The 15,693-nt window shown below is 38.8% G+C and overlaps 1 protein-coding gene, 1 long non-coding RNA gene and 2 other non-coding genes across 7 annotated transcripts in view; 1 reads left to right on the forward strand and 3 right to left on the reverse strand.

Annotated features, from left to right (window-relative positions):
* LOC103021697 (fas-binding factor 1 homolog) overlaps positions 1-10,894 on the forward strand; it is a 30,144-nt gene extending 19,250 nt beyond the window's left edge. For all 4 annotated transcript variants that reach the window (XM_049476124.1, XM_049476122.1, XM_022682902.2 and 1 more), the window contains 7 exons: positions 79-201; positions 785-970; positions 2,918-3,094; positions 5,045-5,182; positions 5,526-5,625; positions 9,054-9,190; positions 10,176-10,894. In XM_049476124.1, the coding sequence (XP_049332081.1) occupies positions 79-201; positions 785-970; positions 2,918-3,094; positions 5,045-5,182; positions 5,526-5,625; positions 9,054-9,190; positions 10,176-10,259 (945 nt within the window). In that variant the 3' untranslated portion in view covers positions 10,260-10,894. The remainder of the gene's footprint in view (positions 1-78; positions 202-784; positions 971-2,917; positions 3,095-5,044; positions 5,183-5,525; positions 5,626-9,053; positions 9,191-10,175) is intronic.
* A 1,296-nt stretch (positions 10,895-12,190) lies between these two features.
* Positions 12,191-14,049, reverse strand: LOC103021484 (uncharacterized). The gene is made up of 5 exons (XR_001518496.3): positions 13,926-14,049; positions 13,348-13,412; positions 13,105-13,158; positions 12,700-12,761; positions 12,191-12,476 (listed from the first exon to the last, which is right to left on the reverse strand). It is a non-coding gene; the product is annotated as an uncharacterized LOC103021484 (long non-coding RNA).
* On the reverse strand, positions 12,574-12,645 carry LOC125799529 (small nucleolar RNA R38). Its single transcript, XR_007438511.1, has one exon. It is a non-coding gene; the product is annotated as a small nucleolar RNA R38 (small nucleolar RNA).
* Positions 12,838-12,910, reverse strand: LOC125799531 (small nucleolar RNA SNORD49). The gene has a single exon (XR_007438513.1). It is a non-coding gene; the product is annotated as a small nucleolar RNA SNORD49 (small nucleolar RNA).
* Positions 14,050-15,693: the final 1,644 nt, after the last annotated feature.

Raw genomic sequence — 15,693 nt, forward strand, 5'->3', positions numbered from 1 at the left:
GCAATCTGGTGGAGACATTCCTGGGAACACATGTGGCTGCAGGTGAAAAATGTCAGAGGTGTGTATGTGTTTGTATAGGAGCGCTGGCGGGTGACTGCAGAGCAGGCTAAAGCTGAGTCAGCATTAAGGGGCCTGGAAGAGGAGAGACGCAGCATGATGCAGCACTTCACCATGGAGAGAGAGGAGCTGGAAAGGGCCAAGGTCTGTCTCTCTTTCACACTGCAAAGAACAATGGTCCTTTCTGGAGCCACATTTAGTGGTTCTTCTAATACAGAAACAAAAACTCTTCTCATGTAAACATGGTTCTTTATGTAACCAAAAGTGGTTCTTCTATGGCAGTGATTCTCAAACTGCGGTACGTCAGAAACTTTGCTGAACAAAAAAGATATTAAAGACTGAATTCGATCAGATTTTTAACTGTAATTTTGATAGCTTAATATTAGTTTGAGTTAGGTAGATAGCCCAGGAGACTCTGTAAAGGCTCTGCAAGCCCACTCTTCACTTCACTTAAAGCTGCATTACTATAATTCTAAACAGCAGTTTTATAGGCCCTATAGTAGAACCCTGTGGGATGCCACAAGATATGCTAAAGCAACAGTTACCAAGTATTTTACAAGGAAACCATGTAGATACTATAGTTACTACACTGCACTTCTGTTGTAAACTCAAGCTTTTCAGAATGCTTCAGTAGACATACTGCACTGACACAAAATAATAAGCAAGCTTCAGACAATTGGTGAGGAACCACTGGCCTTCTTAGCTGATGTTTCTCTCTCTCTCTCAGTCTGCTCTGCTGGAGGAGCAGCAGGCAGTGATGCAGCGCTGTGCTGAAGAACGGAGAAAGCTCGCAACAGAGTGGACACAGTTCCACACTCAGGAAAAAGTGCGTCAGGACAGAGCAGAGCGTGAGGCCAGCCGGGCCATGGAGAGGGAGGCACATCGAGAGGGCTCAATCATCGGCATCGCACAGGTTTGGCCACACATACAGTGGTTTGCCAAAGTATTCATACCCCTTGGACTTTTTTTTATATTTTGTCATTCTAAAACCACAAACTTAAATGTATTTTATAAAGATTTGAAGCGATAGACCAACACGAAGTAGCACATAATTGTGAAGGTGAACAAAAATAATACATTATTATTATTTATTATTATTATATATTTTTTTAAGCCCCCTATGTTAATTACAGCTGCAAAAAGCTTAAAAAAGAACCAGCTAGGGCGCAGAGTGGTCCAGCGGTCTAAGGCGCTGCCACTATGAGCAGGAGGTTGCCGGTTTGAACCCCAGCTCATGCAGCTTTGCCATCAAGCTGCCGGCGTTAGAGGGAGCAAAATTGGCCCTGCTCCCTCTGGGTGGGTAGATGACGCTCTCTCCCCACATCACTCCTAAGGTGATGTCTGCAGCACAGGGCGTCTGTGAGCTGATGTACCAGAGCCGAGCCGCTGTGCTTTCCTCCAAGCGCACTGGCTTCTCGGCAATGCAGCTCGAAAAGAAGCGGTGGCTGACTTCACATGTGTCGGAGGAAGCATGTGTTAGTCTTCACCCTCCTGGTGTGTTGAGGTATCACTAGTGATAGGGGGAGTCCTAATGAATGGGTTGGGTAATTGGCCGTGTAAATTGGGGAGAAAATGGGAAAAATTAGAAAAAAAAAAAAAAAAAAAAAAAACAGCTTTACACATCTAGAGACGGATATTTCTTTGCCCATTATTAATCTCATTTAGATCAGGACTTTGAATGGAGCATTCTAACACATGAATAAATATTTTTTGGTCTAAACCATTTCACTGTAGGCTTTATGTTCAGGGTCATTGTCTTGCTGGAAGGTGAATCTCCTTCCCAGTCTCAAGTCTTTTGCAGACTCCAACAGGTTTTCTTTCAGGATTGTCCTGTATTTGGTTCCATCTATCCCCCCAACAACTCTGACCAGCTTCCCTGTCCCTGCTGAAGAGAAGCATCCTTACAGCATGATACTGCCACCATCATGCTTCACAGTGGGGATGGTGTGTTCTGGGTGATGAGCAGCATGACTTTTTTGGCAACATATAACGCATTGCATTTGGACAAAAAACTCACATTTGATCTCATTTGACAACAGAAACTTCTTCCACGTTTGCTGTGTCTCCTACATAACTTGTGGCAAACTGCAAACAGCACTTAGTTCTTATGTCTTAGTTCTACAATGGTTTTATTCTTGCCCCTCTTTCATAAAGGGCACATTTGTGGAGTGCACCAATAGTTGTCCTGTTGACAGATTCTCCCACCTGAGCTGTGGATTTCTTCAGCTCCTCTAGAGTGATCAGACCCAGAGTGCTCTCTTTGCTCAATCTGTCAGTTTGAGTTTGGGTGTATGGTTTGCAGTGGTAGAATACTTTTTTTTTTTTTTTTTTGGATGATGGATTGAAGAATGCTACTTTGGATGCTCAGAGCTTGGGATATGTTTTTAAAACACATCTTTAAACTTCACTCCTAACTTTATCTCTGACCTGTCTGGTGAATCCCTTGGAGTTTATGATGCTGTTTGTTTTTCACAGAACAGGTGTTTATATTTATACTGGGAATAAATTACACGCAGCTGGACTCTATTAATTAATTAAGTGACTTATAAAGGCAATTAACTGCACTGGATTTTATTTAGGGGTTTTAAAGAGGGCTGAATACTTCTGCATGACACACTTTCCAGATTTTATTTGATTAAAATAATTGAAAACCATGTCTCATTTTAATTGCACTTCACAATTATATGGTACTGTGTTGGTCTATCACATAAAATCTCAATAAAATAAAGTTTGTGGATATAAGATGATAAAATGTGAAAAGGTTTGTACATACTTAGGAGCTCAGTTAATTCCAGCATGGTACTAAAAGGATGCAGCACCTGTGCAACGAGTCCAGTTGTAATTTTTTTGTGTGTTTCAGGAGCAGGCAGAGCTGAAGCTGCGGGCAGGTGAGCTGAAACAGAGAGAGGACTCACTCCAGCGAGAGCGAGAGAACCTGGATAAGCTGAGGGAGGAGCTGGAGAGAGAGAAGGAGAAGCTTAGTGCAGCAGCTTTACGACTCAAAAGCCGAGCACAGGAGGTGGAGAGTTTCAGCAAGGTACTGCTAACCTAGCACCAGTCACAGCACTTTCACACCTTCCCAAACCTGAGCTTTAAACATTTAAAGAAAATGCATCAAAGAACTTACCATATGTTTTGCACTATATGGCGCACCGTATTATAAGCCGTTTTATTCAGCACTTGTAAGAAACAGGGGTGTCACTTTGTTTTTTTTTTCTAATTCAGCAGGCAGATATTAACTAAGGCTGGGTGCAGCAGCATTAGCAATGTCTAGCGGTTAGCGGATAATGCAGCCCGACAGCGCTAAACTGAAGAAATCTGAGCGGTTCGTCCCACATAGCTTGTTTTAACACGGTAACCACTAGGGATGCAACGGTTCTCTGTATTTTATCGAACCATTCGGTTCGGCCTGTTCGGTTCGATACACCCTGAAGGACCGCAGTATTTCGGTGCGCGAACGAACACTCTGGTACTGGCGGTGGTTGGTGGTCGCAGTGAGTGCTTCTCCTTCTCCATACCACCATAAACTCTCTGTTTTTGGGCCGTTTGAATGAGCGAAATCTGTTCAGAATGATGTTAATGAACACTACAACACTGAAGGAGCGCAGAAATATTATTTAATAAAAATGTGTAAGAACAGCTAAACACAGCGCTGCACGTCAATTGCGGACAAGTGGAGAAGCTCGTCCACGCCCAGATCTGCGTGATTATAACATTCTAACTGGTGAGTTTTTTATATAGTTTGATTTGTTAATTAAGGTTATAGTAGTTTTAAATGTTTCATTATAGTTTAATTTTATTTTGTTTTCACCTTTTCTCGTCCAATTCAGTTAGTTTTAATTCATTTTAAGAGTGAGCTTGCTAGGTTTTATTAGTTTTTACACATCAGATCAGAGACCTCAATCTGAGAAATACATAAACAAACTCAAAAACTCAAACTTTACAGGTTTTCCCGATTTGAGCTACTTACAACAGGTAATGTATCTCCTGTTTCACTATGCTTTTATCTCCCTCACGCTCATATTCTAATGCCATTCTGCAGCTTCCTCAGGGTTTTCTGACGTTATTTTGTGGCGAGTGCAAGCGTCATAAATAGGAACTAACGCCACGGACTGTGAGGTGCTGCCGCGCTGCTGCTGTTGTGCCAATTCCGACTCCCCACAGAATCTAACTCCACTTCGCATGCACCACCCGCTGTAAAACTGCTGGATTGGAAACAGCGCTTATAAATAAATTAACAAACACAAAAACAAAGGGTATTCCATCAGTAATTTCAGTTTGTTTTAGTATATTTTTATAAACACAGTACAGTTCCAGTTAGTTAACTTTTTTTTTTTTAATTACAGTTTTTATTAGTTTCAGTTAACATTTTTTTTTTTTTTTTTACTTTCAGTTTTCATTTTCAGTTTTTTTTACTTTCATTTCATTCGTTTTCATTAATGATAATACTTGGTTACTTGGTTTTATTGTGATTATCACGCCAGAGCTTTATATAAAATAAAAATATTTATAAAAATGGTTGCCTAGGTCACATACTATTTCCTGGAGCCGACCAGAGGAATGTGGTGGGAAATCGGGACGGGACGGGTTCGGGCAGAGAATCTAAGCTCTAATATCGAACCAAACCTGGGCCACACTGTACCGTTGCATCCCTCGTAAACACGCAGACTACAGTCTAATATACTTACCTCTGAACGGCAAAAGAGCTAGCGCTTAGTGCGGTTAGCGGGTAATGCTAATGCTGCTCCAGTCTTTGTTCTGGAGAACTAAACTGAAACTCCTATATAAAGATGTACTTCAGCGAAGTGGCTTTACTGCTCCTTACAACCTGACTGGTAAAATTCATACATAAGGCGCACCAGATTATAAGGCGCACTGACGATTCTTGGGAAGATTAAAGGCATTTCAGTGTGCCTTGTAGTGCGAAAAATATGGTACTGTAACTACTATTTAGGTCTAACATATATGCTAACATCATCCTGTTTAGCTAGCATCTGAGCGGTACGAGGAGGGTGAGCGGGCTGTACAGGAGGCCAGGCAGGTGGAGTCGGAGCATCAGTCACGACTGCGCACCATTCACACCGAGATGGAGCGACTCAGGAAGCAGGAGCAGAGTCTACAACAGGTACCCTCCCTTTATTTCCACACTGGATGTGTTGAATGAACATTGTACAATTATGTAGAGCAACCTTCTTACTGAGTGCTTTTTTCAACATATCCCTGAGGATCATCAGTTCTAGAAATACTTTAACTTCCACTTCTAACACAAACAATCAAGCCACACTCTAAATCATTGAGATCACATTATTGTCTATTAATTCTGATAATTGATGTGAAAGTTGGCTTGAGTTTTTGGCCTGTATCAGCATGATGTTATACACATATATCCTATACATAAAGTGTTTTGCTATGTGACTAAAGCAGATCATATAGTTGGTTTTAACTATTTTTATACCTTTCTGTCTCAGGAGCGAATGAGTATGACTGACCATCGCAGAGAGGTGGAGAGGATGAGACAAAGCCTTCCCATCAACCCCTTACCTCTCTCTACTGCACCTTTATTAGCAGGTATATATACATGCAGTCAGCGGTGAGCAAAGTACCCAGGCCAAATACTTAACTTAAACTATAACTCTAATGATATATTATGGCCCTAAAGTCCTATTATCATTTTTATAGCAAGACTGATTTTAGGTAAAAAAGACTCTAGTTTATAAATAGTTTGGGATTGATGTTGCAGCGATTGAAGAGCTCAGTGTAGACCTTATAGTGACTTTTCTGATCACCAGCAGTGTTTGGTGACTGAGGCAATGGCCAGGCATACGAATAATGTGGCCCAACCAGCACCCTTTTACCAAAGCTGCTTCAGTGCAGATGGGGGTGCTCACTGAGAGAATGTCAGTGTGAGGGATTCGGCCTTTTCTGGACAGTGTGAGATTATTTGCCATTTGTATGGGGACCATGTTTCTGCTCTGTAGAGCAGTGTGGAGACACAAAACTCCATTGTACACTGCAATTTTGGTACTGACTTTTATGGAGCCAAATCAGGGACAAAAGTTTTGTCAATCACCGAGCTGCATCATACACACTAGTTTTTAATTTTCTGTATAAAATAGTTTAAATTCTATTGATTTTTAAAATATATAATTAAGCAATAGAACACGAGAGGGAGTGTCTTATGTTATTCGCGATAACACACGACCTCGAGTGTTCTATTGCTTTTATACAACAGTTTCTTTTTTTACTAAATAAATAAAGAAAATAAATCAAAGAACTTTAAGAAATTCAGTTTGCATATGCTTTAGTATGGACTGTGCCTTCCGCCAAAAAGTAGTTCCACCACAACTTAACTACATACAGTGTATGGTTCAGGCAGACTAACACCACGAAAGTTAGCTTGAAATAACGCTAATACTCTCCTCTCCAGCTCCGTGGAGTCGTCTTCAGGTGAAAGCCGTGAATTTTAGCATTTCTGCTTATTTTCCTGGGTGGTGTTGGTTCCCTTTTTTCCACGAAAGACGAGCCAGCGCTGCGGGCGAGCGTGCCGCGGCTGAGCGCTAGCCTGTGCTAAGCTTACGCTGCTGCGGGTGTCCTGTGTATATACGCCGTTCCTCGGCAACGCGTCGGCAGAGAGATACAAGTTTAGTGTGAGAAGGCCGTGATGTTATCACGAAATATCATCACGGCTAGATCACTTCTCAACCAATCAGATTGTGAGGTCGGAACTAACTGTTGTATAAAATTTAATATACAATAGACCTGACACTGTATTGTATTGTAAATATATAGAGTGTATGCATTTGCTGACACCTAGCTGTGTCATACACATTTGCTGAAATGCTATTGAAATTGTGAATATATAAAGTATAATATATAATAGAGTTTTACGCCTTTTGCATAAAATTAATGGGTGTGTAATTTTCCCCATGGCTCAAAGTAAACATCCCTGTTATATGTATAAATACTGAGAATATAAGAGTTTTTTTTTTCTTAAAGGCATCTATTATTATCTGGGAACCTTAATAGGCATTGTATGCACTGGGGTGATTTGGAGGTAAATGAATGAGTGTGTACAGTACATGCATTTTATTCTGACTGGAAAAGTTAGTTTTTCGGTATTAACACTCAAAGGGCGTTATTTCACCCAAAAAGGAATAGTGTGCATCACTCTCTATGATAACTCTCTATTTTCAAGTTCAAGTCCATTATTTTTCTCAAATTGACAAATCTTTTGTCCCTGATTTGGCTCCATAGACTTTCAGATAGTTGTTGTCACACACACACACGCACACACACACACACACGCGCACACACACACACACACACACACACACACACACACTGAAATTCAGCTTCAGTAAGGGGGTTAAGAGAATAACACAAATGCCCAACAGCAGCAGTTCACTGATATTGAACAAGCCCTGTAAGGGGGAATGAATGCGTTAAAGGCTAAGCACTACCTAAAGGACCTCCCTGAAGATTTCAAATTATTTTAGCTTCTAAAAGAGTAAACATAATTTTTTAAAAAAATCTAATATTTAAATTACTTTTAAATCAATAAACCCAAGTAAATTGCCGGAAGTAGCTACGGAAATTCCAGAAAAATGCTGACTAACATCATTTGTGGAAAACAGTGAATAGCGTCGCTGTCAAACACCATTAGCTATGAATTGGACTGTGAATTTTCCAGTGCTGGTTCTTCAGATTATGAAGATATTTTTCCAATCGACGAAGAAGATGAATCTGCAGTGATTGTGGGGGAGAGTGTACAGTACTGGGATCTGACTCTCTGGAAAAAGCCGGCAAAGTAACAAAACAGACAACAATATTATTTGTTTGACATTTTAGTCAAACCACACACACAAAAAAGGACGTAAATGTATCACATATCTAGGTGAACTAGCCAGGCATCTAGTTAGCTAACCTATGTTAGATTATAAACTTCGCATTGATCTATTCAAGACACCTGCTAGCTAGTATAGTTTAGATTGTGAAGGTCGAATTTATAACAACTCTATAAATCTCCATAATCCAACTAATCTACCTAAACTAGTTTTATCCTAGAAGCCCCCAAGCTTTTCAAGTCCGGTTGTCCAACTGCAGGGGAGGACGTTACATTGTGCAAACTTCCATGCTGTGAACACTACAGATTTGCAAAGAGTGGGTGCATAGAAATATATAGTAGACTAGCGTCAGTCGCACCATTAAGGCTCTATGGCGCATATTCAGAGTGAACGAGCAGCAAGGGAATTTTAGTACCAGTCTGTCACCGTCTGAAGGGAAGGGAAGGAAAAAACACGCCTTCAACATGATAAACATGATTCCCCACCTAAAAAAACAATAAACACCCAGCACAATTCCCCCAGATATTCTACGCAGAGCGGCAGTGTACGAGGTGCCTTAATGTACTCAGAGAATTGTGACGACATATTTCTGCCTGATATTTGATTTTATAGAATTTTTTTCTTTATAGACATTTTTCTTTTAAGAAAAGATTTATATTTATATGGCTGTGTATTGCTGATATAATTGGCTGTTTTATACTGTTGTTTATAAAATAAATAAACATGAATTCAAAATCAAAACCTTAAGTGACGGCATGCTCCTTTTTTTTTTTTTTTTTACTGCATTGCCAAAGAATCAGATTAGGGCTTGGTATTAGCAGATACCCAAAATTTAATGACTCAGACTAGGACACATGGGTAAAACAAAATGTGATCGGGACATCCCTAATATTTACGTTTAAAAAATGTTTTTAGAAGATTTTGTTTTAGAGTAATTGCAGGAATCTGGTAAAAAAAGCATTTGCTATGGCTAATGTATCAGTGATTCATCAAATATAATACTGTATAGTTTGTGCTACAGTGTTGTAATGACACAAATTTAGTATCTGATAAGTCGCTGTTTTTGTGTGTGTGTCTCCTGCTGCTTTTTTTTTTGTAGGACAAAAATAAATAAACAAAATAATGAGCAAACCTTTGTATTTCTCTGGACAGAGTTCTCCCCAGCGCTCGCCAGCACTCACCTGGGTGCTCCAGTGGCTGGTCCTCCTCCTGTAGGGAGCAATGTCTCTAGCTTTGTTTCTCCAGAACTACAGGCAACACTGGCATTGCTGCGACACACTGCAGAGAAGGTACAGTCCCATTTCACATAAAACTGCTTTGAATTCATTTTTATTAAAAACAATAACCATTAGAGTGCACATCATACACATTTCATACGTCATATGTGAATGAAACATACTGAAAGTCAGTATTCATAAACCTTCTAAAATGCACACTATGTAAGGTAGGAATCCATAAATATCAAATGTAATTTATGTATATAGCGCTTCTTCCAACTGATGTCTCAAAGCAATTTTTCAGAAATAAGGTATCAGGACAGAGAACCAGACAAAACATTGAGTGTCAGAGGCAAGAAAACCTGGAGGAGAAAAACACTGGGAGGAACCAAGAATCACAGACCCATCTTCCTCTAATCAGACATCAAAATTAAAACAATAAAAATGATAAAACATCATTATACATCCACATAAATATTCGGGTAAATAGCTACACCAGCAGTGGAAGCAGTTAGAAAATTCCAATTTAAGATTAATATAAACATTTATGTAATCGATAATGGAGATTGAGCAACTAGACTGAGGCTGGTGGCAAAAACTGGGCAGTGAGTTGCTCAGAAGAAGCAGAAAGATGGAATTAGTTTTGACTGATGATTTTGCATATTATCTGCTTACCACAAATTCAGAGTGTAGCACCAGACTTTTGGGAGTGTTAGGAAACCAGCACCATTTGAACTGTGTAAAACCTTTACACATTCTACTAATTTCATTAAAGTATAGTTTTGGTCAACCCCATAGGACCCTTTTGGTGTTTCTCATGGCCTCAGCCACACCCACAGCAGTGCATGGTCCCTGGGATTGGCTAATAAGTGTAAATAAGTAAAAAAAATATCAGTAATGTCCTGATGCTGTAGTCCCCTTTTTAGACATGATCTGCATCATTCTAAATATTAATTCATTTAAAAATTCAAGAAACAAATCTTTACACCATCAAAATGAATTAATTTTTTATTTTTACATTAATGGATTTCTTCTCTACTTTTTATCTCTTATTTAGGATCGGGACTTCCTTCAGGATGAGCAGTTTTTCCTGGACACTCTAAAGAAAGCACCTCATAACTCAGCCTTCCACACTGCATGACAAACACAGATGGGAAAACAAACTTTTGTACTCATGAAAATTATAGAATAGGTTTTTGTAATTCAGCTGCAGTGTGTGCCAACACAGTCGGTATAGTGTTGGAAATTGTCTGTGGGGAAGTAATTTCCCAGGCAGGAGCCATAAATGTTTACATGCTCATATATTTTAAAATGTAGCATTAAAACTGAATGTGAAAAATGCCATAAATTTACCAGGTCAGATAATTTTGAGTACATTCAGAGCTGTTATATATGAGGGAACTAGACAGTGGTTGAAATATTAATAGGAACTCAATATGGTGTCCTGCCCTTCAACAAAAAGAGCAAAGTCAGCTTGTTGGTTAGGGTCAACGTTTTAGTGGGGAAAAAATTCTCGATGTGCAGATCTGCGCAAGTGCAGTAGCCAGAACAACCATAATTTAAAAATATGTTTTTAAGATGGTAATTGGGCCTTTAATTTGAGCATGTTTGGCACTCCATGTTCATAGATATAAGAGCTTGGCCAAATGCGTAGTGGAAATGACTGCTTTGCTGGAGGGATGGCTGCCGAGTAAACAGTGTTGTACAAGGCCTTTCTGAAGCTCTGCATGTGGGACACTAGAGTGCGAAAAATAAACACAATAGTCTCTGAACATACCCTTTTGCTATCTCTTGTATTTTCATTTTTTACGGTTTAAATTAGTCTATTTTTCATATTGCCAAAATGGCATTATTAATGGCAGATAGAAATGCACAAAATTACTTCAAATAAAATAAAGAAAAATCTATTGAAAATCATTTTTGATGTTTTTTTTAACTGATCCTGCAAAAGCATATTTACAGAAAGAGCTGGAGGAAATACCTGGAAAGAGACCCATCCTCCTCTGATCAGGAATAATTATAAATCAGCAGTATTAAGTTACTGTACTGACACAGAAATAGTGTACTGATATAGTCATAGCAGTGATAGCATTAAAAATAATTAAAGTACCATAAAAGGGTATTAGTAAATAGTTGGTAATGGGCAGCTAGTCTGAGGCTGGTAGCAGTAGCTGGACAGGGGGTAAGACCAGTGCCAGGCTGTACAATTAGGCAGTCATCAGAAAAGGTTGATGGAATTTGCTCTAAATGGATATATGAAGTACAACCTGCAGAATTACAAAAAAAATTCTGATTGAGAATAGCAAAAAAAGTATTAGAAGAATGTAATTTTTGCCCCATTCTAAATTACAATTTAATCATAACACCTAATTTTATATTATAAATTTAGCTAAAATGAAAACACTGATGCAATTTGTTTCAATAGTACTTCTGTAAAGAAATAAAGTAGCTTAGTAAATCACCATTCTTCTGTATACAAGGTTTGTGCACAACAGCAGCTCTCGGGTGTACTTGCAGTTCATTTGAAATCAGTGTTTAGCACACTTACTCTTCCCTAGGATTGTGCTGCATTCAGTTCACTTTTGTCATGAACAATTTAAAGTATTTTTGGGGTGAAGTTGACCCCAGCCAATGTTAAATATTTCTAAAAATATTGACTGAGGATTTTAAATAAGAAATTCTTTTTTCCTGACTCCATGCCTTCAAGGCAAATTTTCAAGACCATATGTTTAAAAGTGCAGACAGCAAAACAAACTAAAAAGCAACTGAATATTAACATTGATTAAAGTAGGTCTAAAATGAATCAGAAAATGCTGGACAACCCCTTTAGCAAGAGCACCATTGTGTAGGGCTAAATTAATGAGAAGTCCAAAACATATCCAGGCCTGGAATCTGCCACTCAAATGTTATGACTTACAGGTTTTTCCTAACCATAAAACTCTTAAAGCTACACATTTATTTTTCCAAATTTAGGGATAAACATTACACGTGTTGTACACCCTTGTTCAAACAGGTTCCAAAACATGAAATCTTCACATGTGGCAAATTAGTTAAAATAAATAATCTCCAACATACATTTACAAAAACACTTTATTGAAAATTTGACATTACAGCTTCAGGTAGTAAATCATAAAATTTTATTTCATCCAAATGACCAGTTGTCATTACACTGAAGTAAATGAAACTTGACAATTAAGGCATTAAAGCAACAGACTGCTTAACGGTGCATATTACACAGCCTAACTGACCAGCACTCCAAACGTTTCATTATAGTATAAAGATGCATCCTGATCCTTCCAGTCTTGTCTCCAGCATTTCTCATGCTAAACCCAGTGCAGAACAGAAGTTCCTTCAACACCTGAAATGAGAATGCCATACAGTCAGTTAGTGCATACACACAAGATTGTACCTTTAAAAAAAAAAAAAAAAAAAAAAAATCTTCAGCAACTAACAAGACAAGCCTCAGGTTACCAAGACTCCACATGGTCATTTCAGACAGGGATAACTTTGTTTCATCACTGGCTTGCAGAACAATACAAAAATTCAGCTTAATGTAGATTTTATAAAAGAAAAATGCATACCTGATCTGACCCAATTTAATTAGATCAATCAGCACCACCTGGGCAAAGCCATGCTGCACCACCTGAGAAAAGAAACAGACTATGAAACAAGCTGCACAATATCAGTCAATATACTGACAAGGCTGAGCGCATTCCTCAGAACAGTTTAGCTTTGTCCATCGTCAGTTATCGCATCAGACGGCACTTCCTATGTAGCATTTTCATCTCAGGAATAAATTAAACACTCCAGATATCAGGTGGGCCCAGTCTCAGTCCTGGGGACCACACACTGTTACACATTGCCTTTTTATAGCAAACTTAATTTAATTCTATTGATCGAGCAGTTGTTAGGAGTGTGCAGAATGTATAGTTCAACCCCAACCAACCCCAGGAGCCACTGTCTACATTCACAGGGAGCTTACTTACCATTTCAGCGATCTCTAAAATCACTGCTGTATAGTTACATCATTGTCCAGAAATCTGTAAAAAGCAGGAGACACAAATTTCAGCCATTAAACTACAATTTACCAAGAAACAGGACGTGATTGAAAGATGTACAAATATGTACTTAGCAAGTAGAACTGTAGAATATTTACTGAAAGACAAAGATCATAATAAAAACCAACAGGCTTAAAAGCTTTGATTTGAGACTGAAGGACTTCTGCTCACCAATACTGGTCTCAACCCCCACCAACCACGTGCTCCTCCTCACCAGCACTCCTTCGTTCATCAACCTACAAAAGAGAAAAGGCTTTAACTCCTCTGGGCCACAAAGTAAACTACTAACTCAGTTAGCAGCATAAGCCTTTTAACAAATTCAATTTTAAAGCGTCTGATTAGATTAAAAAGACCAGATCTCAAATAAACCCAAATAAAACAAACACGATAGGATAAGGACGAGCTAACATTTAAAGCCATCAAGTGATTATAAAAACAGGTTTACTAGATTAGATTAAATATTTAAGCTAAAATGATTGAGGGACTGCAGTGAATTAAAGACACCGGAGTTAATCAATCTGGTTGAGTAAAAACTCTAGGAACTTATGGAGAGTTTTAGATGGCTTATTGTATTAAATTACCCGGTCCACCTTAAAAAGAATATTTCCCAAAACATAACGACAGCGCTATTTAAGGCGGAACTGACAACCGCGGTTAAGAGTCACAGACCTTAAGCGACATTAGCCGCGCTGGAGACACAAAACACCACACAGCTTTTAAACTTGAAGCTGTTAAACTTTTAAACTCACCCATCTCACACAGTGAAGGTCTGAATTCGGAGTTTTCGGCATGTTCGAGGACACAGTTCCCCGCAGTAAACTGCTGCTTCTCTGGCTCCGGCGGAAAGACCGCTCAGCCCGCCTCGCCTGGACTTTATAGCGCCATGTACGTCACCGCCCACGTGATTGCGGTCCAATTGGAAGCCAGGAGCTGGAAATATGCTACTGTATAATATTAAAATATTTACTTTATAGTTGAGTATATTTTAAAGACTAAATCGTGAATTACAGGTATGAATATGTAATAATTAATTATTCTCAGCTGACCTAAGGTTAGAGGTTTGCCCTGGACACACCAGCTTATACTGCTGGTAAAAGTCAATCGTCAATAGCCTTTTGATTGGGCTCTTCTCAGTTGACCGAGTTTCAGGCAGTCGCTGCTTTTCACAAGACGTACAGTTAAAGAGAAAAATAAATAAAAATAATTTTATTTAAGAATTAATTTACACTGTGTAGTGATTTTTTAAATGCAAAATGACTATGTCAAGTTAGCCGGCTGATTACTTTTCACTCTTTCTTAAAGGCAAGATTTATGGAGCACAACTTATAGTTATCCTGTGGACAGATTGTGACCAGAGTGACCATGGGCCTCTTGGCTCAGAATCACAGACGTAGAGGCCTCTTTTGGGAGTCTAAAAGTATAACCCCTGATTTTGGGTGCTCATTCAGGGTTATATGTAGGTGTACAAAGAGGACAGTACAGTACTTCATGAGTACAACAAGGCTTCCTGTATCTGAAGGCCTTATTTACCAGAAAGTTCTCAAGAAATTCTTATAATAAAGAATATCATTACAAAAAATTATTACAGAAAAATCAGGTACACCATTAGAGGTTCGTTGAGCACCTATAAGAAAATGTGGGATCCTTTCTTTGTATATGTGAGAAGCTTACAATCCTTTGTTATTCCTGAGTAACTGTTGAATATTTATTATATAATTGTGTTCTTTTTTTCTCTTTCTATTATGTTATATATGTTCCTTTTTTAGGATACTATGTGTCTTAGCTATCCTTTTTTGATGTATTTCTTCCCCTATTTTTGCTTAGTTTTATTTGACTGGATTGGATTTTGCTCTGTATTATTACATGAAAAATGAAAAAAAAAAATAAATAAATAAACCTGGGGAAAAAAAATATATCAAGAATCCAGAGCCGTGCTGGTTGGATGCCCTGCACCGGTAGTTCTGTAATCTGTAATCGCGATGTTTGTTTTGGTATCATATCCTGTGTTCCTGATCTTTTAAACCATGTGTAACTGTTCACACATGGTTTTGCATCACCGCTGTCAGAATCATTGACCTCCTCTCCATTACTCGAGCCGAGGGACTCACAGGGACCTGGACATTCTTTGGGCTGTCATGGTGAGCACAGAATGCAGACACGGGCAGATACTGATAAAATTGTGTTTATTATAAAATAAACAGATGTTAGACGTAGTCGATACAGAAAAATGGGTAATCACCAATAACCAGAGCAATGAAGACAAAACCATACCATAAACGAGAGACAGTTCAGAGTTCATACACGAGAGATTCAACGTCAGAGGTAATCCAAGAGGCAGTAGTGAAAACACAGTCCAGGTAATACACAAGCAATCCAATATCAGAGGCAAAGGCAATAATCGGCGTCGAGAAAACAAAGGCAAGGTCATACACAAGATAAACTGAGACAAGAGAAATAGAACACTTAGTAATGAGGAGAACATACAATACGCGGCGTGGGTGTTTGTGTGGAGTGCTC

This window comes from Astyanax mexicanus, chromosome 3 (genome assembly GCF_023375975.1).
Source record: "Astyanax mexicanus isolate ESR-SI-001 chromosome 3, AstMex3_surface, whole genome shotgun sequence".
NCBI lineage: Eukaryota > Metazoa > Chordata > Actinopteri > Characiformes > Acestrorhamphidae > Astyanax > Astyanax mexicanus.